The following is a 27,482-nucleotide window of genomic DNA, read 5'->3' on the forward strand; positions in this document are numbered from 1 at the left end:
TCAGCATTTCAGAACTTTGCTCAAAATGCTGCACAAACCTGGGCAGTTTCCTTGAACTTGTCTCAGAGAAGGGAAGAACTTGCGCCTGTACCTGAGTGAGCTGCTCTCAGGAGGAAACAAGAGGGAAGAAAATGAAGAATCTGAGCAGCTTCTTGGTTTTGTTCCTCGTTTCTGGAGTCAGGAGCTTTGAGCTGGTGATTGGGGACATCCCAGATGTGAGTATTTGGGGGCAGGGCCCAGCTCTCCCTTCCCTGCTGAACTCTGGATAGAAGCAGCAGTGGGAGCAGAACTGGGTCACTGCTTCACAATTCTCTTCTACTTTTAGCTGTACTTCTACTTTCAGCTGTAAATATTTCTGATAATTGGTCTTCATTTGTCATTTGTAATGTTTTATTTAATATTATTAAATCTTATTATTATTACTATTTAATATTATTAAATGGAGAGTGAGAGCATAAGTCCAAATTTCAGTCCAAGCAGTTTCATATTCTTACTTCAGTGTTGCCTTCTCTGGTGTGGTTTTTAACCTTTAAGCATTTAAGTGGGCTTCTGTACTCAGATCTTCAGCGTATTTTACACCCTGTTTCCCTGGAATAAGCAGAAACAGGGCACCTAGACACCTTTGTGAATGGAACCTCTGTGAACTTCAGCAAAGCTTTGTATGGAATTGGGTTTTTGTTAACAGGAATTCAAATATAGAGTGAATATCCTAATGACTTTACATTCCTCAGCAGAGGGATGAGAGAATTTATGAAAGAGACCATCAGTTATTAGGATAATACAATGATGAGAAGAAGTATAGTTATAGCTTTGACTCTGAAACTGAGTCTAAATTTAAACTCCCAGGCTCATGTGAACTTAGATTTGGTGTCTACACCCATTTCCATGTTGTAGTTTTGAAATATTTCTGTGAAGTCAGCAGGGATGTCGTGAGGCTTTCTTTTCCTTTGCAGGATCAATAAAAATCTCCACTGAGCTGGATATCCTATTTTCTTTATTTTTATGGTTTTTTTCTTGACTCAATGAGATTTTAAAACTGGGTTTGTAATTCCCAGGAAAAATATTCCAGACCTGTGTTTCTTTCTCATTGTAGATGCCTTATCAATTTAACATCAATATGCTTAAACAATTTAGATTAATTTTGTGCAAACCTTTCTGGCTATGCTATCACATAAGCTGGAAAGGAACTCATGCACTTAAACTTCTTCTATAAATTAAACTCATAACAAAATTTAATTAAGACTGTTGCTGTGGTGTGACCCACACTTGTAAATGAATCAGTGCAGCTTTGCACTTGGAAAAGACCTGATGTTCTTCTGCTGTCATTGGGGGAAATTTAGTTCTCAGGTGTATTGGTGTAAAACCAGAGACAATTTCTACTGGTTTGAGCAGAAATTCTCTGAACTTCTGAGTGAGTGAGATTCCCATCTCACTATTTGAGTGATATCAGTGTCTGAAATGCTGTAATTTCCGTGGTTGGACCCATCCTGATGATAATCATCTGCCTCTTGCTCTTTGTGGTCACTTTATGTTAAATATTACTCCTTGTTTCAGAAGGAAAGGCTGTAAAGTGATGGTAAAGGTCGTGATTTTACAGGAGTTCATAGAGCTGGTTGGCCACCGAGGGAAACTGAATGTGTGAGGGTTTTGGTCTGAGATGGTTTGTGCTCCCCATTAGCATCCAGGGGAGGTAAATTCCCTTTGGAACTCTCCTGTAAAGTGCTAATCAATAATAAATCAAGTGATAAATCAAACAGTAAGGCAACAGCAACTCTTTCTTCTTCTGCCTCCTCTAGGAAGTGGAAAACCTGATTGATCTGGAAATGGATGGGTTTCCCTCGAGCCCCAGGGCCAGAAATGGCAGGTACCAGGTACAGTACCAGAAATGCTTCAAAGAGGAGGGAGGCCAGAATGCCTGGGGGCTTTCTCCACGTGTCTTTTCCCATCTCCAGCGTCATGAGAGTGAAATCATGTGGGACCAGATGGTTTTTTAGGCATTTATCTGGCACTGAGACTTCCATGTCTGTGGTTGGGACATGAATGTGCTGCTCTCCCTTAAGCACAGCAAGGCTTTGCCCTGTCTCTGTGCTCCTGAGGTGATAAAAAATGGACATACTTGTCTAATTTCATGTCTGGGGAAAATCCCATTGAAACAGGTGAGGCTTTTCCATGAGAAAGTGGAAAAGGACTTCAGGCACTGGCAAGTACAGGCTGTGAACATTCAGTCCATGTATTCATATTTAACTCTGGTCAAAGAGTGACACTCAGTGATGAGCTGGGGGCATCTGAGACCTGGGAAGAAAATTTGTTTGCAGCACACTGATGGGTTGCAGATTATTTTAGTCTGTTGGCTTGGGAGACAGAAACATTTAGAGCAGTATTGCAAGAGTTTTTCTGTGTTTTACTTGGTAGCAATTAATGATAATACTCATGAAATCACTTGTTTGAATGTATTAAATTTTTCATTACACTGCATGAAAGAAATGAGGATCAGAGTGGACCTTGTCCTCCACCAAGCTCTGGTGCTGCTTTTCTTGAGCTTGTTCAATGTAGTGAAAATGAAAGATCATCTTGAGTAATGTTGGATTTCCCAGTCTTTGAAATCACACAGAGACAAACCTGATTTTCCTTTATCCTAAGGCTTTGGATGGAACTTATTGATACCTAAAGTCTGCATAGCAGTGGAAGGAATGGCAGATTTTAGCATGAGTAGGAATCAAGCCTTGTCACACTTGCCAGTCCAGTATTTAAATAGTTGAATCATGATCCAAACAGAAATCCTTCCTAGCTGCACTTCTTCAAGGCATCATTTCTTTCCAATATGTCTCTATCAGTGCCATATGTATTATGTTGCCTCTGTTCCCAAAATTTCTGGGTAGACAGAGGCACAGACATATGCATGCAGTAATTTACAATTGTACCACTGGTTTCATTATACCAGTTACTAGTTTTAATCCCATAAATTATTTCCTATCCTTTACCTATCAAATAAATCTTGGCAAACCAATGAAACTAAGATCTCAAATACTCTTGTATTAGTTGAGTCACAATAAAATATAATAAATTACATTAAACTGAACTGTGCAAGTCATCTTGAGACAGCAGCAGGCACACAGTTATTTCCTGTTCATCACCACAGGAAGGCTGTCTCCCAAATTATTTTTTCAGCACCATGCTTTCCTGCAAAGAGCTCACCAGCCCATTGGCAATGAGGGAACAGAGCTCCCTGCAGACCCTATTGATTGGCTCTAAACACAGAGGATGGTTTCCTGGAAACAGATAAGGTATTCTGCTATTTTGCCCCTGAGTAATTCCTGAAATGCTGTGTCTCAGGTGGGTCCATGGTCCTCGTGACCACAGCAGCAGAATTTTCCATGGGCTGGAATGCAGCTGACCTTGTGAACATCTATATGGTGGTGCACAGCTCTTATCTCTGTTTGGGAGATAGATAAAGTGTCCAGACCTGTGAGGCACCCTGTGAGCTGGGATGTTCTGCAGCACATTGCCCAGGCCTGGGTCCTGGTCTCTGCCTGTCCAGGGGTGGGTGAGATCTCACCTTTTTCCTTTTCTGCCTGCCTGGTGTCCCCTCCAAGAGAAGCAGCACAGGAAAGATTTATGGAAAGAGATAGGATGGAATGATAGAATCACGGCACGGTTTGGGTTGGAAGGGATTTTAAAACTCATCTCATTCCAACCTCCCTGCCATGGGCAGGAACACCTTCCACACCTCCCACACCTCCCACACCTTCTACTATCCCAGGGGGCTCCAAGCCCCACTGTCGTAGACATCTTTTTGTGAAAATCTTTTCTTAGGTTTTTCTTTTTCTCTTCTGAGAAGCTGAGGCTTCAGAAACAAAATGTAAACAATGGTTATCTGCTGCTGTAGAATGCATCAGGTAGATTTTTGATTGGCCCATCTTAGATGTTTATAATTAATGGCCAGTCAAGGCCGAGCTATCTCAGACAGAGTCTGAGAGAGCTGCCTTTTGTTATCATTCTTTTCTATTCTCTTCTTAGCTAGCTTTCTGAGAGGAAACCTTTCTTTCTATTATTTTTACTATAGTTATAATGTAATATAAATATCACAAAATAATAAATCAGCCTTCTGAAATATAGAGTCAAATCCTCGTCTCTTCCCTCATCCAAAGACCCCTGTGACCACTGTCACAACCCACCCAACATGGAACACTTCCAGGGATGGGGCAGCCACAGCTTCTCCGGATATCTTCTTCCAGGAACTCACCACCCTCACACTGAAGAATTTCCCCTAAATCAGCTGGCTGGAGACTCTTCCAGCTGCCAGGGTGTAAATGGAACCAAACAGACAAGGATCCATCTGCAGCACTGTGAAGACAATCTGCCTTAGGTCTGGAATTTCTCTTCTTGCACCTCACAGTGAGGATCCCCTGAAAGGAGTGTGAAGAGGCTGCAATGGATTTGGAGAGTGTTAAAAACTGCTTAGGGAATTACAGGAAAATAGCTGAATTATGAGGGAGCAGCACCTCAAAGAACTGGAAGGGCATTCCAGGTAGATCATTAAATCAGAGAAACATGGAGTGGTTTGGGTTGGAAGGGAGCTGAAAGATCATCTAATTCCATTCTCCTCCCATGGGCAGGGACACCTTCCAGTGTCCCAGGTTGCTCCAAGCCCTGTCCAACCTGGCCTTGGGCACTTGCAGATCACTTCTTCTTTCTGGTTTCTCCTGTGGGGCATCTGCTTTTCAACATTTTCATGCCCCAGTAGAAAAGCAATTTCTGTCAAGTGCAGAACATCTGTGATTGTGCTCTCCTTATTTTACTAAATAGCTGCAATATCCGTGCATAATGATGTGAACAAAGATCACTGTGAAGGGTTGAATGTCCATGTCCTGCACAGGTTTCAGGAGAAGATGCATCTCAGTACATGAAGACAGAGCCCAGCATCTGTCCTTCAAACAGTTCCTGAGGTACACATTGTCTTCATTCTGATTAGCAATTTGGCATGCATGAGATGTGGCTCAAGATCCTGTTTTTGTGCAGTGATCAGCAGGTCTGGATGTGGTTTAAAAGCCAGGATCAGCCATGAGTCCTCATGCTGGAAATTGCCTCAGGTACCACAGAAGTCCCTGATCTCAATAATCACATCGGCAGATCCTCAGACCTGAAGCAGGATCTTCAAGGCCAGATTGCATGGCGCTTGGAGTAACCTGATTTTGTGGGAACTGTCCCTGGCCATGGCAAGGGAGGTGGAACTAAAGGATCTTTAGGGTTCCTTCCAACTCAAACCATTCTGTGATTCTGTGTTTCCATGATTCTGGGGTTCAGGTGCCTGAAGATGAAGGTCCAGCTCTGTCCTCCTGGCCTCCGCAGCCTCTGAGTTCCCAGGGGAATGGCTGGCCCAGGCCACGTCTGATCTCTGACCACATCCCTGGCAGTCACTACATGTGCACTGATGAGCTCCCTCTCCTTCAGATACCCCTTCTTCACCACCAAAAACTATCAGGAGGGAAAGCTGGGCATCCTGAAAGCTTTAACCACCATTCCTAAAGTGGGTCAGGAGCCCTAAGCTGAGAACCAGAAAAGTACCCCAATAAAACAAAACCCCTGTGTTCTAAGGTCTTGGTCTTCATCTTTCCAAAATTAAATTTGTTTCAGTTAATGTTGGTTTAATCTTAATTTGTATTCAAGCCGATGATGTTCCCTGTGCCAAGGGTATGTGTGGGGCCAAAAATCACTCTTCATGGCCTGGTCCTTTATCAGGAGTGGAAATCCAATTCACTGTTCATGAATTTTGTGGGGTGTGACAGGATCAGTCTGCAGAGGGTCTCTAGAGAGCCATAAACTTCCATATCCTTAAATCCCACTCTGAATGGTTCAGGTAGAGCCTTTAGAGCCAGAAAATGAAAACCTGCATTTGTTATCAGGCAGGGAGAAATCCTCTCCATCTGCCTTTAAAGGGTCTTTAAAATCATGTCTTTAACATGAACTTGCTATGACATCATCATCTCTTATACAGCACAACATTTCTCTAGAACAGAAAATTAATTCAAGTGAAAATAATTCAAAATTAATTAATAGCTTCAAGTGAATTTAACAGCTGCAGAGCAATCTTCCAGTGCACCATGGGATTAAATGATGTTTTCATGAGCATCTTCTGTGGTTTTGGGTCCTCTTGACCCTGGAGAGCTGAGCTGGCCTACGTATGGTGATAACTCAAAAGCAGATCTCTGCATTAAAAAGTTGCATCTAGGTGAGCCAAGTTCCCTTTCAGGGGATTAATAGAAACATCCATTAAGTGGGGGAGATTTTTTGGGAATTAAAGAGAATTATTTGAATGGCCACAAGATGTCAGCATAGACATAGAATTTTCCAAATGGAGCAAATCATAGGGCAGGGGGAAAACCACAACCATTAATGAGAATTTTCTTCTAAGTAATCCATGCATAACAAATTTCCATAGGCACAAGCATGTAAATGTAATATTGATTACACAATGGGTTTTTTAATTTATACATATTGCATATAATACATAAATATTTTCTAATGTAACTGGCTACAAAGTGAGCTAAATAAGTCTGGGGTTTGAGGGTTTTTTTCACTTTTCATAGAAAAACAAAGAGAACTTTTCTGTTAAAAACAAGGGTGTCTGAGGATGACTTTCTGCCAGCGTGATTTGCTTTCAGGAAGAATGTTTTTCTAAAAGAGAATGTTTTCTTTAAAAATAAAATAAAAGGCAGAGGAAGAAAGCTGTCCTGTTTATGATAGGTTCTGAGGCACAGCTGGGAAATCACATGCTCCAGCATCCCACGTAGAAATACATGAAATGAGACAAAAGGAATATTCACACTTTAGGAGTTCAAATTAATTCTCATTCATGTCCAGAGAAGGGCAGTGGAACTGGGAAAGGGTTTGGAGCACAAATCTGATGAGGAGCAGCTGATGGAGCTGGGAAAGGGCTCAGCCTGGAGCGAAGGAGGCTCAGAGGGGCCCCTGTGGCTCTGCACAGCTCCTGACAGGAGGGGACAGCCAGGTGGGATCAGGCTCTGCTCCCAGGAACGGGGACAGGACAGGAGGGAATGGCCTCAAGCTGTGCCAGGAGAGGTTTAGGTTGGATATTAGGGAGGATATTTTCCTCAGTGAAAAGGTTGTCAAAAATTGGAACAGGTTTCCCATGGAAGTGTTGGAGTCACTATTGATGGAAGCATTCAAAAAATCATGTAAATGTTTAGTGACCCTGGCAGTGTTGGGTTAATGGTTGGACTTGATCTTCGATGTCTTTTCCAAACCGAATAGTTCTGTAATTCCTTGTTTTATGATTCATAATCTTAGAAAACAATTTTTAGACACCGATCCCTGCCTTGAAACAGCCAGTCAGTGCTTTAGCTTTGCTGAAATGTCCCCTCCATGTTTCTCTTTTCCAGCGGAGCACGTCTGACTGGGGGTATGATGGAGATCTGGTGAGTATTTTTCTTCCACTATGGTAAATATTACTGAACAAAGTGTTTTTCTGGTTAACCATTTTTTTTGGAAATCAATCCCTCTGTTTGTTCAGTTCCTTGTTTTTACTTCTGGTTGGGTATTAACCTATTTTCTTTAAACAGGGTGCTGTTTGCACAGTGCTATTGATGCATCTGCTCTTGGAAGGAAAAGGGTATGATAAAGGTGAAGAAATAAGCATCAAAACAGATTAGAAAAAGACAATGTCTTAATAAAACACTTAAATACTGTTATCCCCCTGCTGTGGTTTAACAATTTACAACACCAAGCCAGTAACCAGTGCTTCAAGTCTCCTCTATTTGGGACTTCTATGGAAAATGTGAGCTCTCTCCTCATCATCATATGATGTTCAGGATTACTGTGTAGCTGACCATGCTGGATTGCACTCTTAGAGTCATTCCAAGGACTGGTTGCATGGTAAAAAGCAAGGAAAACCTTGCAGTTTAAAAAATGCCTTCTTTCAGCTGAAATGTTATAATGAACTATATTCATGCGAATATCCTGCCACAATTTCCAGGTAAAACATGGAGATGTCCTGAACTTGGGCCCATACCCCCTCCAGCTGCCACGTTGTAAGGAGCAGCAATTAAAAAGTAGCACTGAGACTACAAAAATGGTTGATATTTTCCTCCAGGGCATTTTTTCCAGTCATGCCCTAAATTTACGGAGCGGTTTTGTCAAATGCAGGTGGAGGATGACGACAAGGTAGGTCTGTACAGCTACAAGGTGCAATCCACCATCACATCCAGGCTGGCCAACACCATGATCCAGGCCAAGATGGTGAACAACGCCAGGAGGCCCCAGCCCATCATGTTTGACGTGCAAGTGCCCAAAGGAGCCTTCATTGACAACTTTACCATGTAAGTAGGGGTCAGGAGGGGTACAAGCCTCTCTGGGTTCCTCAGAGAGAGAGAGATGAACACAAGAGTTAATTAAAACCTTTAAAAAAAAAAAGATTTATTAAACCCCATAAATATGAATTAAAAGTATAAGTTTAATTTTTAAGTAAATAGAAATGTAAGTTATAATTTTAAATAAGTAGAAATACATTTTAAGTACCTTTAAAAACTGTGTTAACTAGTAAAGGCCCTAAGGCTAAGTTTAAAGTTCAATAACTTAACTCCAAACATAACAAAAACATAACAGAGCTTTACTTACATCTCTAAGATAGATAGAACTATATGCATAAATAAATAGAACTATTCACATAAATAAATAAACTCATCAAGTTAAATTTTAACTAAGAAAACAAATAATTACATAAATAATATTATATACATAGTTTTTAAAGTAAAAAGTAACACTACTTTCACACATTTAAATTAATTTAGATTCATTTAGAAAGAATATTTTAGAATCTTCCTTTTAGCTAATTAGTTGGTTTATATATAAAAATCCCCCTGTATTAGAAAAAAGAGCAACAAGAAGAAATAGAGAAGAAAGAAAAAGAAAAAACAATAGTTCCTACTACTACTAAAAACATCAGACTCTATACCAGAGAACAACTATTACCACTACTGCCACTGTTCCTACACAGAACCTTAGAACTCTGTACCAGAAAGTTTTTAATACAGACTTTAATACTTTAACACAGACTTTAATATCTTAAACTCTTCACCTTTGAAACTAATTGTCATAGTGTCATATTCATACAGCAAAAAACTTTATAACTACTCATGTCTCTTTGAAGTCCCAAGGCCCAATTAAAATTAAGGTATCAGCCTCATCTTCTGGAAGCTTTCAATGGGCTGGGAAGGAAGTATTTGTAAACCAAAAAAGCTGTCCTCATTTTCCAGGTTCAGTGTAAATTTTACAGACTTTCTCAGGAGGTTCATGCATCAGTCTGCCTGTCTGTCCAGGTCCTCCTCCCCAGTAATTATTGAGCCATTGGTCAATATCAACAAAAATAGACAAAAGTCTCAAACAGACTAAGCCTTGCCAAATCAAAGGAGAGAGACCCAAATCAGAGCCCTCACTGAGCAGAAACTGGCCTGGTTCAGTTTCCATTCAGAGAGGCAGCAGCCAGGTTGCTGGTCAGGAGATGTCCTGATCCATGTCCCAAACAATCCATGGCATCAGGAACTGCCTTCCCTGCCCAAAGCATGGGGAAAGTGTGGAGGAGCTGGAGGAGAAGCAGATCCTCCTCCTCAGAGCACAATGGTGCCGGCTACTTGAAATAAAAATCAGGTAGGGAAAAAGATAGAGCTCCAGTGAAAATCAGAATTCATTACTTTGGGGTTAAGTAAGAACCTTGTTATTTCATTTCCCACCATCTTAGATTTCACTGATGTAAACTGAAGAAACAGTCCTCGATTGTAAAGTTGTTTCTTTTGCAAGCTGACTGTGTTTCTCTCTCCTAGGGATATCAATGGTATCACATTTACCAGCCATATTCGGGAAAAATCTGAAGCCAGAAAAATGTATGCTCAAGCAAAAGCCAAAGGCAAAGCTGCTGGAATAGTCAGGTATAAACACTCTGGTATATGGGTTTTGTACTGAATTTACTCACAGGAGAGCTGAGATGGCCCATCCCAGGAGAGGATAGATGAGGGGGAATCCTGCAAAGGAAAATGCTTACTTACAGCAGCTCTGCTATTTAATTGTCATGGATTTTACTGTGTTTCAGCTTTCAGCTTGCTAAAACGCCCCATGCTAGCAGCCACATGCTGCTCCCTGACAGAGGCCACAGTTAGAATCAAAACCCTCAATCTAAACCAAAGCTCAAAGAAGCTTTTCCTTCCCCTTGTATTTCCTCAAAATAACCCCACAGCTGATTTTTCAGGAGCAATGCCTTGGACATGGAAAACTTCCAAACCGAAGTGAATGTGCCCCCAGGAATGAGGATCCAGTTCCAGCTTCACTACCACGAAATGATCCGAAGGAAGCTGAGCTCCTACGAGCACGTCATCTCTGTGAAGCCAGGACGCCTGGCCAAGCACTTGGAGGTGAGGCAGAGCTGGGGTGTGTGGGAAGAGCCCCACAGGTGAATTCTTGCTGAGAAAGCACCCACAGTTTTCAGGGAGGTGTTCCTGTCCATGGCAGGGGGCTTGGAACTGGGTGAACTTTAGGATCCCTTCCATCCCGAACCATTCTGTGATCTTGGCTCTGGAGAGATCATCAGCTCTCATAGGACACTACCTCATGAAGTTGGGGTTTTTGTGAAAAGCGCTGTTCCAAATAAACAGCAAGTACTGTTTGTTTTCCTTCAGTCCAGTTTACACAAGAGTATAAAAATGTCAAAGCTTGTTTGGTCCTGACGTGAGCCAGTCACGATTCAGGAGACTCTCAGCTGTGTTTACAACTGGGGACAGGACACATTTGTTCCTCACTAGACCAGGCTGCTCCAAAACCTGGTCCAACCTGGCCTTGAGCACTTCCAGGGATGGGAAAGCTCTCCAAAATAAATGTCCTCCCTTCCTGCCCTTAGGTGGATGTCCGCATCATTGAGCCACAGGGACTGCGCTATGTGCACGTTCCTAATTCACTTGGAGATCACTTCAATGGAATCACCACCATCTCCAAGGGAGAGAAAAAGGTAACCAGTCACAGACTGGAAAAAACACAAAATCTTCAAGGGAGAGAAAAAGGTAACCAGTCACAGACTGGAAAAAACACCAGATCTTCAAGGGAGAGAAAAAGGTAACCAGTCACAGACTGGAAAAAACACAGAATCTTCAGTTTTCATGCTTACTCTGCACAGTCCTGGCAATTTTTTGTACCTGCAAAAATGTGCCAAAACCTGTCTTTAATTCCACAGTAATATGCCAGGCAGTATTGTTTCCTGACATTCAAATTCACCTCCATTTCTAGTTTAGCAAATTATTTCAGAGGTACTATGTGTCTATATTAAGTCTTGTCTTCTCAGGTAATTTCAAGTTATCCAGTTAAAACAGAAAAAAATGTCATAAAGTCTGCATAATCAGTCACATGACTAATGAAAATATTTCCTACTACTCAATTCAGACAAATGGCAATCCTCTTTATCTGGGGGGAAAATGTCAATTAGAAACCGATTAAAAATGTTGATAAAATTGTGGATAGTTTCAACTAGGAAAATGTTAATAAAACCCAGTGTGTTGCTTAATAGAAATGGTTTGCCCAGCTCTAGTTGAAATTCTTGGTGCTGTAGATGGGTCGTGTGATTTGTGTCACATTTGCTACAACTGAATCAACAAATCCAGGCAACCCTCAGTGCTGTTTTTCTTCTGAAGTGACAAAGTCCATTTTCCACAAATAATGAAAGCATGAAATCAGTGAAAATCAGACAATTCATGAGGATGTGGAGCCTCTTTGTGCCAAGCACCCCCTTCTCCCACAACACCTCCCTGACTGATGGTCTCTCCTCATCCCAAGGCTCACGTTTCCTTCAAGCCAACAATGGATCAGCAGAGAAAATGCCCCAAGTGCTCGTCCACGGCCGTGGATGGAAATTTTGTGGTGCAGTACGACGTGAACAGAGAGACCACGGGGGGAGAGCTGGAAGTAAGTGTGGCTGCTCAGAGAGCTGTGAATAAAGGAATTGCTGTCCTTCGCAAACTGTGCTAAACTTCATCCTTCAGGGAAATAAGCATGAGGGCAAGCTCTGTATCCAATTGAAAGAACAGAGGGATTTTAAGTGGGCAGAATGGATTTATTTAATTTATGACTAAGACATGGGCTTACATACAGCAGGAGAAGATTCCTGTCATGTCCAAAAGCCAGTGTCTTTATACCTGGCAGCACTCTGGTGATTTAATGTAGAATCAGAGGATGGAGTCATTGGATGTTGTACCAATACATCACAAGGAGACGACCAGAACATCACTATTTTTATGTTAACATGAAGCTGAGTTATGAGGTTGAATTATTACAGGCAGAACAGTCTTTTTCAAAGCTTTTTTCATTCCTCCCTGTGCTAGGGTATAGAAGTTGTTTGAGAACCAGGCTCTGCCTTTATTGAGTAAAAATTGTGTAAGGCTGCAGAGACGTGCAGAGATGAAAGTTAGAACTGGCCAATAAAGAAGAGAGAGAGACAAAAGGGAAAAATAATTAACTCAGTGAGAAAATAAGAATTTTATGCTCTGTCACTGTCTTGAGTTTTCTGAAATCTTTGCTATAGCTCATTTCTACAGTGATTTTTTTTTTATTTTATTTTACAGATTTTTAATGGCTATTTTATTCACTTCTTTGCTCCGGAAAATCTTGATCCACTGCCCAAAAACATTTTATTTGTTATAGATGTCAGTGGCTCCATGTGGGGACTAAAAATGAAACAGGTAAGTGTTTGACCTCTGTTGCAAAATGAATGTCCTGCCAACTTTCCCCATGTGCTTTACCATGCACTTCTGTACCACACTGGCATGTAAAATTAGCAGTTTAATTTGGAGACTATTTGGAACCAGGGACTCCATGATTTTACCCCATTATTTATAATGCTTTTTCCATGTTTTAAGGAAGAGGTGGTGCCAGATTTTAACTCTAAATTTAAATTTTAAAGGACAGATCACAAGATATTTTGCAAAGGCTCTGACCCCCTTTTTCTCTAATGCTCCATACTGAATCCTGGGAAAGTCTCAATGGGGATACTCCATCCCTGCTTTCCAAACATGGATGAATTGTTGACAGCCCTCTGAAGACCACTAAGGATTGTTTAGACAACATAACCCATAAAGGGGAAAAAATGTTAAAATAAGATATTTTAGTCTGCAAGAGAAAATGCTTCAAGAAAGATAATCAGCCTCCAAATATGCAAACAATTTTTCTGAAGGGGAAACTCATCAACTGGCTTTCATGCCCAGACAGGGTAGAATAAGATGGAATCAGATGGATTTGCAGCAGGAGAAGTTTATCTCAGATATTAGGGAAAACCCTGTAGGTCTGAGTGAGGAGTTTGGGAAATTGTATATTGTGTGTCGCTGAAGGGTTTTAAGGACTGAATGGACAAACATTAGCTGGGGATCTTCCAGGTGTATTTGAATTTCCTTCAGAGCACAACAGTAAGGCTTGGCAGATTGCTTCCTTGGGGAAATCAGTGCTGCAAGACTGGGATACAGGTTAATTGTCACTTGTTTAAATCACACATCTGCAAAGAGATGTTAGCCAGCCTGAAACGACTGCCTTGCAGACAGAGCTAAGTCTCCTGATCTGAGCCCAGCAGTTGCTCTCACCTGAACCCCAAATGTTTCTTCCTTTCACTTCACCTTGTGTTAGCAGGAGTTAAGAAAGTTGAGACATGAATTTATCCTTCCTAATTGCAAGTTGAGCCATGAGTTTATCCTTCCTAATTGCAATTATTCTGTGTTTCTTTGGTGAAAATTTCGACATTATGCAAGAAGTGCAAAAAAGAATTTAAAAGAGAGATTTGGATAGCAGATTCTAACTCGGATTTCAGTGCTCATGTGCTCATTGCTCACAGGCTTATATTTTCCTGCGGTCACAAGTTAAGAAGAGGCATTTATAAGCATGAAGCATAAACCTGTCTTCTCTTAAACTTCTCCCAGACCATCGAGGCCATGAAGGCAATCCTGAGTGAGCTCCGTGCTGCTGACCAGTTCTCCCTGATCGACTTCAACCACAACGTCCGCTGCTGGAGGGACAATCTGGTCTCAGCCACCCCAGCACAGGTGGAAGATGCCAAGAAGTACATCCAGGCAATCCATCCCAACGGGGGTATGAGGTTTTGATTGCAGGGTGCTCACAGAAGTTGCATGTCACAGGAATGGGTGGCTCAGACAGCCTTCAGGCTGTCAGAGTATTCCTAAAGAAAGTGTCTGATTCCTAAAAGAGAAAAAGCATGCTTAAAAGAAGAGCAGAAGAATTGCAGTTTATTGTATTAGGGGATGGGATGGCATTTCCTTCTGTGGCAGATAGAACACAGACCACAGAACAGCTGCCTTAATCTATCTTACCTCCCACCTCAGAGATCCCAAACACCACTGAAAGATGAAGTCCATCTCATAGGCCTGGATGAACAGGCAGATGAAATATTCCCTAAGCAGGGAACCACAATCATTTTTCCCGGGCTGGCAGCCAGCTGAACACGAGCCAGCAGTGTGCCCAGTGGCCAGGAAAGCCAATGTTGTCCTGGCAGGGATCAGCACTTGTGTGGCCAGCAGGACCAGCCGGTGACCCTCCCTGTGCTGGGCATGGTGAGCCCACACCTGTCCCATGCTCAGTTTTGGGCCCCTCTCAGCAGGAAGGACATTGAGGGGCTGGAGCATGTCAGAGAAGGAAACAAAGCTGGGGAAAGGGCTGGACCACAAATCCTACAAGAAACAGCTGCAGGAATTTAAGGACGTGGTTTAGTGGTGGACTGGGGTTAATGGTTGGGCTCTATCTGAGAGGTAATTTCCAACCTTAAAGATTCAATGAGCTACTAAATGCCATGTGTGCAAACTGTTTATCCTCTTTGTGCCTTCATTCCCTGTCTGATAAACAAGGACAGATGCCTTTTTCAGCTGTACAGGTCTTTGGAATGGGCTTACGATGATTTTAATCTGCCACTCTCTGAAGTGCAGTTCTGGATTTGTTATTCAGTTATTTGTGCATCAGTAGTGTGGAGAGATTCTCCCAAAAATCAGAGGCTTCTGGTGCTGTGGCATCTTCATCTCCAGAAGTTTTCACTACAATGAACATGAAGTTATGGACTTGTCCAAAATCATCAGTGTGTTGGAAATAGGAAACCAAGCTCTTTATATGAGTGACTGTTACCCCAAAAGAATTGACAGATAAGCTTAGAGATCAGCTCCCATCCAGCAAAGCCACCTTAAACGCAGCATTTTATTATCTTGTCTCTGGAGCTGCTGACTTATTTCTTTCTTGACAAAAAAATTTGCCTATTTTCTGACTGCTCCGCCTTCAGATTTCTGTTCCTCTCATCCTGATTTCTTACTCTGCTCCTTCTGTGTCACAAATCAAACCTTAGATAAGCTCAGCAAACATACAGCTCTTCTTGTCCAAGGAATGGGCTGACGGCCAGAACAGGAAGTTTTTCCATGCTCTCATTCGATCACCTCCCTGCAAACCCAGTAATTCTTCCCACACCAAGGAGTTCCCAACGCCACAAATTCCACACTGGAATTAGTGAGGGGGAGTGGAGGATCCTCATGAAGGTGACAGCCCGGGATGAAAAAGGGAACCAGAGTGCAGAAAGGTGTACCTAAACATCAGAAAGGAGGGTTTTTTAACTTAACTAACTCTTAACTCCACTAGAATCTTAGAACTGATCTGGATTCAACGAGAATAAAAAACTTGTTTTCTTCATTGTGTCTTTGACAGGCACAAATATCAATGAAGCTCTTCTCCGAGCCACTTTCATCCTGAACGAAGCCAAAAGTTTAGGCATGCTGGACCCAAACTCAGTTTCCATGATTGTACTGGTATCTGATGGAGACCCAACAGTAGGTAAGGGTCCTGCTTTGGGTGAGAAGAAAGGCTGGTGGGGTAAGCCTGAGAAAAGCAACAAGTAGACAATTTGGCAGTAAGTTTAAAAAATTCCATTCATCTTTCTTCCAAAGCCTTCTGCTGCCCTTTTGCCAAGTGCTAGAAGTGCCATGGGGCTTTGCACAGAAGGTTTCAAAAGATGAGCAGCTTGTTATGCAGGTTGATTTTTTTGCAATTTACAGAAGTGCACAAGTCCTGTAGGACAGGTGATCAAAACAACCTCAGAGAAATTGGGGTTTTGAGCAACCTGGACTAGTGGAAAGTGTCCCTGCCTATAGCAGGGGGGTTGGAACTGGAGCTTTGAAGTTCTTTTCAACACAAACCATTCTATGATCCTGTCATTGTACAACAATTTCCACTTCCTATGAGCTTAGCCCACACAGATCTATGCAGTCACAAGCATAACATCCAAAGCAGGAAAAGAGAGAAGAAAGCAAATTAATTTGGATTGGATTTGGTACAGGTCAAAGCAATTGCTGACTTGAAGATATCAGGTCCAAAATTCCTGCCATTTAAAATAAGTCTAAATGTTCTAAACATCTTAAGTATGAGAAACAGAATAAAGTCTTCGTGGGGATGGCTCAATTTGCAGAGATCTTGAATCACTAATTTTGGGAGAACGCCAGATGTTCTAAAATTTCAAATCCCTCTAGGACTGAAAGAGACTAAGAGCCCTGGGTGTACAATGAAAAAACCATCATATTTTTAAAAAGTGTCAAAAAGGATTGTCTTCAGTGCAAACACTTTGTTAATCTCTATCCAGGAGAAGCTCAAATGTTGCTGTAGGCAATGGAAATCTGGCACTGAGCTTGGATTTCCCTGATGTCCAGAGAGAACCAGAGACACAGGGAGAGCAGGAACGCGCTCACCTCGATGGAGACTTTGCTGTTGCTCAGGTGAATGTCACCCTTTCTGTGTCTCCAAGGTGAGCTGAAGCTGACAACCATCCAGAAGAATGTGAAGCAGAGCATCAAGGACGAGTTCTCTCTCTTCTGCCTCGGGATTGGGTTTGATGTGGATTACGATTTCCTGCAGAGGATCGCAACCGACAACCGCGGCATGGCCCACAGGATTTTTGGAAATCAGGAGACTTCTCTCCAAATGAAGGTGAGTTTCTGCCTCATTGCCTCTGAAACTCTCCTGTTCTGTTCACAGCTGTAGCTCCACTAGCAAGAAGTTCTCAAAACCCATCATTTTTTCTGGAGAGTCCTGCAAGGTATCAATCATATTTCAGCTCAAGTGGTCCTAGATACAGTTTTAGTAATATCTATAACACATACTTTACTTCCCTGTGTGGGATTAATATTCTATAAAACAGCCTTGACTATAAAAAAAATACTTTCTGAATTAAACTTAAGGCCTGGATGTTACTTTAGGCCATTTCATCCCTAACAAAAACCCTACATATAAATGCTCAATGATAATCCAGACTTAGCCAGTGCAAGAAAAAGTCAACTCTACCTCTGGCTCCAAATCAGTGAACAGGAATTGCTGCTGATCAAACTCTGACACCCTTATACTGTTACTGTTCCCTGATTTCATCATCTATACAAAAATTAGGTGGAAGAGTAGCTGTGTGTTTTATGCAATAGCCCAAAGCTGACCATCTTGAGGAGGGATTCAGGTCCACACACATCTGTGCTCAAGACTTTTAGGTCTGAGAACAACTTAACCCATGGACTTCTGACCATCCTTTGAATTTCACAAGACTTGGACCAGATATTCTTGCTGTACCCCCTTAAAAGTGTGCCAAGTATGAAGAAGTCTGCATTCAATGAGATGAGGAAATTTGTGGTATTTGCTGGGTCCCCAGGATGAAGGAGGAAATGATGAATCTGACTCCATGTTCTTAGAAGTCTAATTTATTATTTTATGTAATTATATTACATTACATTATATATTATATTATATTATATTATATTATATTATATTATATTATATTATATTATATTATATTATATTATATTATATTATATTATATTATATTATATTATATTATATTATATTATATTATATTATATTATATTATATTATATTATATTATATTATATTATATTATATTATATTATATTATATTATATTATATTATATTATGCTATACTAAAACTATACTAAAGAATAGAGAAAGGGTACAGACAGAAGACAGAAGTCCACAAAGAATGAGAGTCAAAACTCATAACTTTCTCTTCCAGAGTCCTGACATAGCCTGATCATGATTGGTCATTAAGTAAAAACAATTCACATGTGGGATAAACAATCTCCAACCACGTTCCAAAGCAGCAAAACACAGGAGAAGCAAATGAGATAATATTGTTTTCCTTTTTCTCTGAGGCTTCTCAGCTTCCCAGGAGGAGAATCCTGGGCAAAGAGGATTTTTCAGAAAATATGATGGTGACAGAAATTCCCTCTTGCTCATTAGGGCTCCAGGTTTTGTCACCTGTTGTCCTTTCAGTAAGAGTGGCCTTGCAAGAGAATCACTTCAAACTCACTTCTCTGCCTCCTTCCCCCTCAGAATTTCTACAACCAGGTCTCCACCCCGCTCCTGAGGAAGATTCAGTTCAACTACCCCCAGGAGTCAGTGTCAGACGTCACCCAGAGCAGCTTCCACAACTACTTTGGTGGCTCAGAGATCGTGGTGGCCGGGAAGGTGGACACAGAGAACCTGCAGCACCTGGAGAGCATCGTCACCGCGACTGCAGTGAGTGAAGGTGTCCCTGGGACACCTGCCCAGGGCGTTTGGGCTGCTCCATTCCCTCCTGTGGGCAGTGTCTCTGCTGAAGGTTAATGCCCAGTCGAGGGTTTTGTCCTCTTGGCGTCTGGATGGGGAGATTTTTCCGACAGTGTTTCACAATAGCTTCGAGCACAGCCACTTCCTGCAGCCTGCAGCTTGCCAGAGGAACTTGTTGCTGATAAATGTACCAAAAAGATTAAATCCAGACAAAAGTATGGATTTTCCTTCATGCTTTGTGGAGATGCAGGAGTGATCCCCTAAAATAACTCCTTTCATGACTGAACTTTCCACCATCAGGGAGTTCAAGGTGGTGGATCTACAGCATATCAAGTCCTAGCACTGCCCTTTGATGTGTGTATATTATGTGTGATGAGCCTTTCCCTATGCTTTCAGGTCTGCTTTTCCAGGTGGAGTGGGGTGGGATGGGAATATTACATTGAGACCCTTCTTTCTGAGGAGGAACAGAATTATCTGCACTCTTACAGAGCTTAGGAGTTATCATTTGTCAGCTGTTGGAAAAAACTCAAACATATTCAGTATTTTTCCTGCCAAAGCACAGTGCAGTCCAAGGGCCCGTGTGAGAAAGTAGAGTGTGGTTGGTGTTCTTCAGTGGAACTGGATGTGAAAAAGCCTGAGGAGAGGATCACAGAGCTCTGTCAAGAACCTCTTTTGGCGTGAGGTAGCACCTCTTGGGCTCCTTGAACTACTTTAATCCACTACCACAGAAGTGCCTTTAGCAGAAGGATCTCCTGCTACACCTTCCCTCTCCATTGCAGTCAGACCAACAGTGCTGGGACTTTCTGATCTGGAACTGACCACGGGCAGGGCCAGAGTGGGTCCTTAACCCCAACCAAGAGGGAATTCCAGGTACCCCATTCTCCTGGCTCCCATCCTTTATCTTTTTCTCTCTTTGCACAGGCAAACGCAGAGCTCGTCTTGGAAACCCTGAGAGATGTTGAAGAGCTGGATGGATTCATGAAGAAGGACAAATATGCAGATCCTGACTTCACCAGGAAGCTGTGGGCCTATCTGACTGTCAACCAGATGATGGCAGAGAGGTGAGGAGCAATGTGCTCAAACAGGCCTGGATGTGGGGCTGAGGGAATGAAATGGTGGAGATTCACCTTATGGAGCCTGAGTGAGAGCCATGGAACAGCTCAGGATTAATCCCCTCAGCCTTTCCTCTTGGCTCTGTGACCCTTCCGTGCCACTGCCATGGCAGCTGCCCTGTAGACCTGCTGACCAGGAGTTCTGCTTCTGTTTCCTCCCAGAAACGCAGCCCCCACCGCAGCTTTGAAGAGGAACATCACCAAATCCATCCTGCAGATGTCTCTGGACCATCACATCGTCACCCCCTTCACGGCCATGCTGATAGAGAATGCTGAGAAGGATGAGATAATGCTGGCAGACCAGCCCAAAGACCCCAGGAAGGGCTGCTGCCCAGGTCAGTGTCTCACTCTGACCATGACTGTCTCTCATGTTGTGTGAAACAGCCTCTGGTCTGAATTAGGGACACAAGGATGAAGATGCTAGCAGAGATGTAACCTGTGCAATCCCCCAGCTCTGTGGGGGGATAGAATGTAAGAAAATAAAGACAGTGCAGAAGGTAATGTCACTCCTGAGGAGCTGCAGCTGTAGAATCACCAAAGATTGGGAGCAGGCCTGCCCTTAACAGGCCACAACCGTGTCCAGTAAGGATAAGTGCTATAAAAGACTGGGTTAGCTGGGTGAGGAGTGACTTGGAGTTTGTTGGCTGTGCTGTGAGGAGATGCCCATCAGAAATCACTGAGAAGGTATGGGAGCTTTGCAATAATATGATAACTCCTCTTTCCTCTTACTCCTCTTCACAGCAGGGTCAGCAGATGTGAATGTCAGCCCAGCACATCAAACAAACCAAGTTTCATGGATTGTTTAAGATCATGTTGCTTTATGAACTGAATGGGAGAGAGACAGGACTAGTTACTTTGCCCTGTCTCCATCATGGAAGGAAGAACATGGTCACAGATATTAAATTATTGCACTTCTCTGAAACCTTTATTCACATGGGTCATCCCAGAGCATGCAGGAAGAGTCCTGTCTTTTTTCAGGCACCTCAAATTCAGGACCCAAGTCAGATTTTACCATGTGCCAAGTTTTTAAAAGTCAGCTTTTTTTATTGGCGAAACACTTCAAGCCTTACATTGGAGGCTTTGCTAAAGTGGGAGCTGCTCTCATGAATGAGAGATAAAAAGCCAGACTCCATTTTTTCACTGCTAACTTATGGTGAGCTATCTACCCTCTTAAATCATATTTCATTGATGGAGACACTGGAGCAAGTCCAACTTTACGACATTACACAAATTCGTTGTAAATTGTGTTGCACCTGCTTTATATTGGTATAACAACATCAAGCTTTGATCTACTGCAGATGTTCTAAAACTTACACTCTTAAATATGTCAGCAGTAACAGAACCCTAATTGTGACTGTTTTCTAACAGGAACCCTGGGATTAACTCCAAATGCTCCCAATAACAACAAAGGGATCCCACCCTGGGCCGATGTCACAGCTGTGCCAGTCAGCTCTATGCCTGAGCAAAGGGGCTCACCTACGGCCTCTCTGACAATCAACAGAGGTAAAACCACAGCATTTCTCTACCAGGAGCACCAGACACATCAACACTCATCCCCTAATCACTCACCACCATCCCTGAAGTGTTTCAGGCTGGGCTGGATGGGATTTGAGCAGCCTGGTCTAATGGAAGGTGTCCCTGTCCCTGGCAGGAGGCTTGGAACAAGATACTCTTTAAGGTCCTTTCCAACCCAAGCTTTTTCTTTATAAATCATGGAGTAATTTTGGTTTAGAATAGATGAACCTGTAAAAATATGCTGTAAGCTACAAGGATGAAACTATTTTGGATGCTAATAGGATCTAAAGTGACCTCATAAGCTCCTCATGTGTGCTTCCCAGAGGCTGGGGTTGTTTGCTGAGCTTAACTTCAGCTTCTCTGCAGTAGCAAAGTTGCCTCCATTGTAAATGACAGATGAAAGCTATTGTGGAGTTACTGCTGTTGTAAATGGCAGATAAATGTTCTGTGGCAGATAAAAATCTCTGAGTGCACTGGTTTCTGATGGCTCCTGTTAACTCTTGGGCCTTTGCCCCAGTTTAGTGGCAGTTTATTTGAGCAAGCCAGCTGTGAGAACCACTGCCCATAAACACGGTGTTGCTACAATAACTCTCTGTGAGATGTGTGTATTTATGTAGTGATTTCACAAAGAGCTCTCAAACTCCTTCTCAGCACAGGGAAATGCCAGACACCACCAACCCAGCAGGAGCTGGGGTATATGAATTTCTGAGGGGCCCAATCCTATCAGGTTGTGTGAAAAATGCGTGTATTTTATGGTTGGCTTTTTGCAAATATTCAAATGAATATTATATGTGTTGTGTTAGACAGTAATGCTATATTAAATCTCTTAAGTAGTCTGTTAAATATAGTTTTAGTTTATAAAAAATGTTAAAATAGAAACTGCGCTATGTAGGATACTTTTTTTAAAGAAAGGACTCGCAGTGAGACAGCAGCCACAGGACACATGAATCTTTCAGAGAAAAAAAAAAATTTATTGCCCCATTATCAGGAGAAATGAACTTCTTACTGCCTCAAAGACTCTGTTGGGATTCAGAGGAAGAAGTTGACACCGACCAGACAGAATCCTGTGTTTGAATGGAATTTATGCATCATGTATGAAGTGTGGGAATATGCAACGGGTTATTGCTCTTAAGGGTTAATCCTCTGTTAACGTGGGGCCTTTTTTGGGCTTATTTTGCCAGAAAAGGTACCCGGACATCTGTAACTTTCTGTCTCTATTGTCTCATATTATCCTAATCCAAATTGTCCAAATTATTCTTACTCTAATTGTATTACTATTTTTATAACCATTTTATTACTATTAAACTTTTAAAATTTTAAAAACAAGTGATTTTTTACAGGTTGTTAAATATACTGTGAGAAGCTGTCCTGGATTGTATTCCTCAGTGGGATTAGTAGGCAGGATGTGTTTTAACCTGGCATCACTGCATTTGGCAGCTCTCAAACCAGGAATGACGCTTCCTTCCCTTAAACCAGGGAATTGTATGAGGGGGAAATGTCTGAGAGCCTTTTGTGAGGAGCATTGGAGAACTTAGGGTGGAAAGAGACCTCATTTTACTATGAGGAACCCCAAAAAGTGCTTCAAAATCCTTTTGAAAAGCTTTTGTGTCTCTCCCCTCCAGTGCAGGTGCTGACCTGCTTCTCACAATTGTTTGTTTGTGTGTTTCAGTGGACAATGACCCACATTTCACCATACACCTGCCCAAGAGCCAAAAGAACATCTGCTTCAACATCAACTCGGAGCCTGGGAAGATCCTAAACTTGGTTTCTGACCCTGGCACTGGTAAGGGAGTAAAACGTGGCTTATTTTACAGCACAGCCTTTTTCTTTTGGTTCTGAAAGGCGTTTGGAAGCACCAGGGGAATTGCCTACAGGGGGGACTGTGTGCTGGCAGGAGTGTGAGCAGCAAGCTGAGGAAAATGGTTGTTTCCCTCCACATCTGGACTATCGTGTCCAGTTTGGATCTTGCCAGTACAAGAGAGATGTTGAAAAACTGGGTTGAATTCAGTGGTGGCCATCAAGATGAATTTGGGGCTGGAGCAGAGAGGCTGAGGCAGCTGGGTTTGGTCAAGCTTAAGAAAAGAAGTGGTGGATCCATGGTTGGTGCTCTTAACCGTGTGATCAGCAGGTGAAGTGAAACCTTGCACATCTCCAAGGTGCACAGCTAAGGGACAAGAGGCTGCAGAAACAAGGTGAAACTCAGAGTAGAAGTGAGCTACTGGGGAAAACCCTTTCACTGTGAGGATGGCCAAACGCAGGGAAAGGAGCCAAGATCATGGAATAACAGGACAGTTGGAGTTGGCAAAGACCATAAAGATGATCAAGTCCAAGTTTTAACCCAGCACTGCCAACCCCACCAGGAAAATGTGTCCCCCAAGCGTCACATCCACAAGATTTTTGAACATTTTCAGGGATGGTGACCACCATTTCCCTGGGCAGCCTGTTCCAATGACCAGCCTTTTAGTGAAGAAACTTTCCCTAACATCCAATCTAAACCTCCTATGGCACAACCTGAGGCCACTTCCTCTTGTCCTATGCATCCCTTACACTACACCTGAAGGGGTTTTGCTCCCATCCCAGCAAGATCTAACAGCAATTCTCACCAGATTATTGTGCTAAGGGGTGAACAGTAGCATCAGGAGGCAATTTAATGAATTATTTCTTCTCTTGGCTGGAAAAATGAGAAAAACGGGGTCAGAGGGATTCCTGTTTCTGTTGATCTCATGGTGCTCCCTGTTGAGATCAGAACTCCAAATCTCCAGGCAGTGCTCCAAGACTGAGGCAATGTCTCCTTCTTTGCTCTTCACAGGAGTTGTGGTCAATGGGCAGCTCGTCGGGGCCAAGAAAGCAGAGAATAATAAACTCAACACATACTTTGGCAAGATTGGGTTTTATTTCCAAAAGAAAGGCCTGAAAGTGGAGATAAGCACGGAAAAGATCACGCTGAAGGATGGCTCATATGCCATCACACTGAGCTGGGCTGACACGGGGCACGTCATCCGCAAACAGTGAGTCGAGCATTTTTCACCTGCTCCCACCTAATTCTGTTTGAGATATGCTCAGGGTTCCTGCCATGCCTTGACTCACATCATCCAGGAGAGTTTTCCCTGCAGGTTAACAGCTCTCAGCCATGCTGGACACCCTAGAGCACTGTTTAGGCAACAGCACCACATCCAAAATCTGTATTCACTGCAGAAAGAGCTTAAATTTGTAGGGGAAATTAGGTTGCCCCAACATGGGGGTGAAGTGTCTGTTTATTAGGCACTGTCCTGCCAGAACTCTGGGTACCACTCCCAAGGCTCAGGGCTTTTAATGGATCCTCTGACATATCTGCCATCCCTGTGGGATTGTTCTGGATGGGTGAATCTCAAAGGGTTGGGAGCTGATGTGTAGGCAGATGAACTGACCCTGCCCTTTGGTCCCTCTCTTCCAGACTCCTCATATCTGTGAAGAGAGAAAGCAACGTTACCATCACTGTGGGGAAGGAGATGTCCTTCATGGTTTTGCTGCACCGTGTGTGGAAGAAACACCCCGTGAATGTTGATTTCCTGGGGATCTACATTCCCCCAGAAAACCAGTTCTCTCCTGCAGCCCACGGGCTGATAGGTAAGGGCTGGGGGCCAGGCAGTGGGAATGGTGGAGCACTAGGAAGGGGTTTTGCTAGATCTTGGAGGGAATTTTACAGTCACAGGCATAAAATATCCTGAGTTGGAAGGGACCCACAAGGAGTCCAGCTCCCAAGAATCCCATCCTCTACCTGACAGCATTTTCCAAATGCTCCTTAACTCTCATTTAGTGCAGTGATCACTTCCTGGGGAGCCTCTTCCACCCCCTGAGTGAAGAACCTTTTCCCAATATCCAGCCTAAACATCTCCTGGCACACCTTCATGCTGTCAATTTGTTGGTGACTGTGTCCTGATGGAAAAGCTGTGGAGATCATTCAAAAAGAGAATAGGGCAATTCCTGTAGTGTCCTGGAAGGCCCAAGGACATAGTGGAACATCAGGGACCAGGAGATTATTCCTTATTCCAGCTGGGGAGGGTGTTTTCAAAACAAACCTGACTAGATTTGGTGTCACTGAGACAGGACCTTCCCTGTCTGGCTAAACTGCTGCATGTTGAAAATAAAAAGACCAAAACAAACTCCTCAAAACTTTCTGAGGAGATTTCTGTGCAAACATCTGTAATCAGCTCTTCCCTAGATGACAGCCTTTTCTGGGAGTGGTATAAAACAAAGCCTCGGTTTACAAGACAAATCTACCTTCTGAGTCCTGGACCCATGCAGAACTCCTTTTGAGGAGCAGAGGTTGTTTTCCTGATTATCTAGAGACAGTACGCCATGGTCCATGCAGGATTGGTTTGCCTGCTGGGGCTGGTTTGATGTTCCAAAAGTGCCTGGCAGCAGCTGACATGGAGCTTCAAAGGTCGGGGCACACAAACACCTTTTAACTCTCCCTGACCAGGTCAGTTTGTGTCTGAACCAGAAGTGTCAATCCACCACCAAACACCTGGGCAAGTTCCAGAGAAACCACAAGCCATCATGGAAGTGAAGGGCAACAAGCTCACTGTTACCAGGTAGGATTCATGTGCTTTACTGCTCTCTTTCTAAATCAGTTCTGTCCTTGGAGCTGCCCAGCCTGGAACCCTCCAGAATAGGCCCATGAGCTCACAGAACTGTAAAATTAATTGCATTTTGTGGTTATTTCCACTTCCTGCTGGTGGAAGACACCTCTCCCCACAGTAGCAATATTGAGCAGTCACAGAATTTCTGCTGGTCAGAGTGACCCCAAGATGTGTTAGAAAGTCTCTTTTACCCAGCCCAGCAGTCAAAGAAAGAGTCAGGATTCTTCTATTCTCATTCTCAAGGTTTTTATTATTTCTTATCTATAATATTCCTTCTCTGGCCTGCCGAGGTCTGCTCAGCAGGACAGACAGAGGCACTCTGGCCACCCTCGGGGTGGTGTTATCTTTTATACTAAAAACTATGTGTATGTTATTTGCAATAATTTCCCAATACCTATCACCTATGTAGAGACAGTCTGTCTCTACTCTAAACCAATCCAAAAGTGCCAATATCACAGCAGAAGATGGAGGCCAAGAAGAAGAAGGAGAAAGACTGGACATGCCCAGATTCCTCCATCTTGCCTCCTGGACCCCCATTTTAAAAACCCCAAAATTCTACATTTTCACCTGGTGATAAATTCACTATCATTCTACTTAAACTCTTGTGGCTTGCTGATCCTCATATAAGGTTGGTAATTTTTTCCATGGGTCAAGACCAAAGGCACAGGTGCCTTGGGCTCTGTGCCAGGGTCTCTGAGCCCCCTTGCCAGGGTCTCGAGCCATCCAGGGCAGCCAGAGGGATGTGCTGGGTTCTGACAGAGCAGGGTCTCTCCGTGTCTCTTTGCCATGTTTGACCCTCCTTTGGGTGTCCTGTCCCTGCAGGGGCGTGCAGAAGGACTACAGGACAGACCGTGTGCTGGGGACTGACGTGCTGTGCTGGTTTGTGCACAACAGTGGCAAAGGCTTCATAGATGGCCACTACAGGGATTACCTGGTCCCCCACCTCTACAGCTTCATGAAGAAACCCTGAATGCTCCAGTTTGGTACAAAACGTTCCCATCTGCTCCTTCATGCCCAAACAACTCCTCCGAGCAGCAGCTGTCACACCAGGGTGACTGGAGGTGACCCCACCACTGTTTGTTTTGTTTTATTGAGGTTTCAAAGACATGTAAACTCCCTTTTCTGCTGAGAAATTCAATCTGTAATAAAGGGTTGGAGGAGGTGTCTTCCTCTTGCTGTGTCTGATTTAATGGGCTGTCAACTCCATTAAAATTTTTACTGTTTTCTAATCTCCATTTCATAGTAGAGGTGTAACAGTGTTGTGGCTCCTGCAGTGTGGGTAACACAAATGACCAGATTTATTTTGTATTAATATAACATTTAATATGTATTTAACACTTACACCTTTGTTTCCAGACTGCTGGAGAAAATACAAGTTCATACAATGTTGGACTGGGCAAAAAGAAGGATGTGCAATAAGTAAAGGAAATTTAACAGAGAAGGAACATGGGTCTGGAATGGGTGTTATGAGTAGTTTCCAGTATTTAAAGATGGATTAACCAGTGATAAGGAGGGTCCTTGCAATAATTGTTGCTGCTATATTAGCCAGGAATTAGGTAGATGAGTCTCAGACAGCCCCCAGCCCTTTTGTAAAAATTCAACATCAGA

At 42.9% G+C, this 27,482-nt stretch overlaps 1 protein-coding gene across 1 annotated transcript; it reads left to right on the forward strand.

Annotated features, from left to right (window-relative positions):
- On the forward strand, positions 1–27,059 carry ITIH2 (inter-alpha-trypsin inhibitor heavy chain 2). Its single transcript, XM_063153690.1, has 21 exons — positions 1–215; positions 1,797–1,871; positions 7,401–7,436; positions 8,164–8,336; positions 9,837–9,941; positions 10,259–10,421; positions 10,904–11,011; positions 11,830–11,958; positions 12,615–12,731; positions 13,956–14,124; positions 15,733–15,858; positions 16,823–17,004; positions 18,410–18,595; positions 19,547–19,686; positions 19,900–20,072; positions 21,106–21,240; positions 22,922–23,035; positions 24,062–24,260; positions 24,686–24,858; positions 25,715–25,826; positions 26,697–27,059. Exons 1-21 carry the CDS (start codon positions 132–134, stop codon positions 26,842–26,844), a joined length of 2,847 nt encoding a protein of 948 aa, XP_063009760.1. The 5' UTR covers positions 1–131; the 3' UTR covers positions 26,845–27,059.
- The last annotated feature ends 423 nt before the right edge of the window (positions 27,060–27,482 follow it).

This window comes from Melospiza melodia, chromosome 4 (genome assembly GCF_035770615.1).
Source record: "Melospiza melodia melodia isolate bMelMel2 chromosome 4, bMelMel2.pri, whole genome shotgun sequence".
Classification (NCBI taxonomy): domain Eukaryota; kingdom Metazoa; phylum Chordata; class Aves; order Passeriformes; family Passerellidae; genus Melospiza; species Melospiza melodia.

Excerpts from the sequence above, each read along its gene's own strand:
- ITIH2 (XM_063153690.1), top strand. The coding sequence starts at position 132 with ATGAAGAATCTGAGCAGCTTCTTGGTTTTGTTCCTCGTTTCTGGAGTC. Across the intron at positions 11,959-12,614 it reads CCACGGGGGGAGAGCTGGAA|ATTTTTAATGGCTATTTTAT; the intron begins GTAAGTGTGGCT and ends TTTATTTTACAG. Across the intron at positions 14,125-15,732 it reads GGCAATCCATCCCAACGGGG|GCACAAATATCAATGAAGCT; the intron begins GTATGAGGTTTT and ends TGTCTTTGACAG.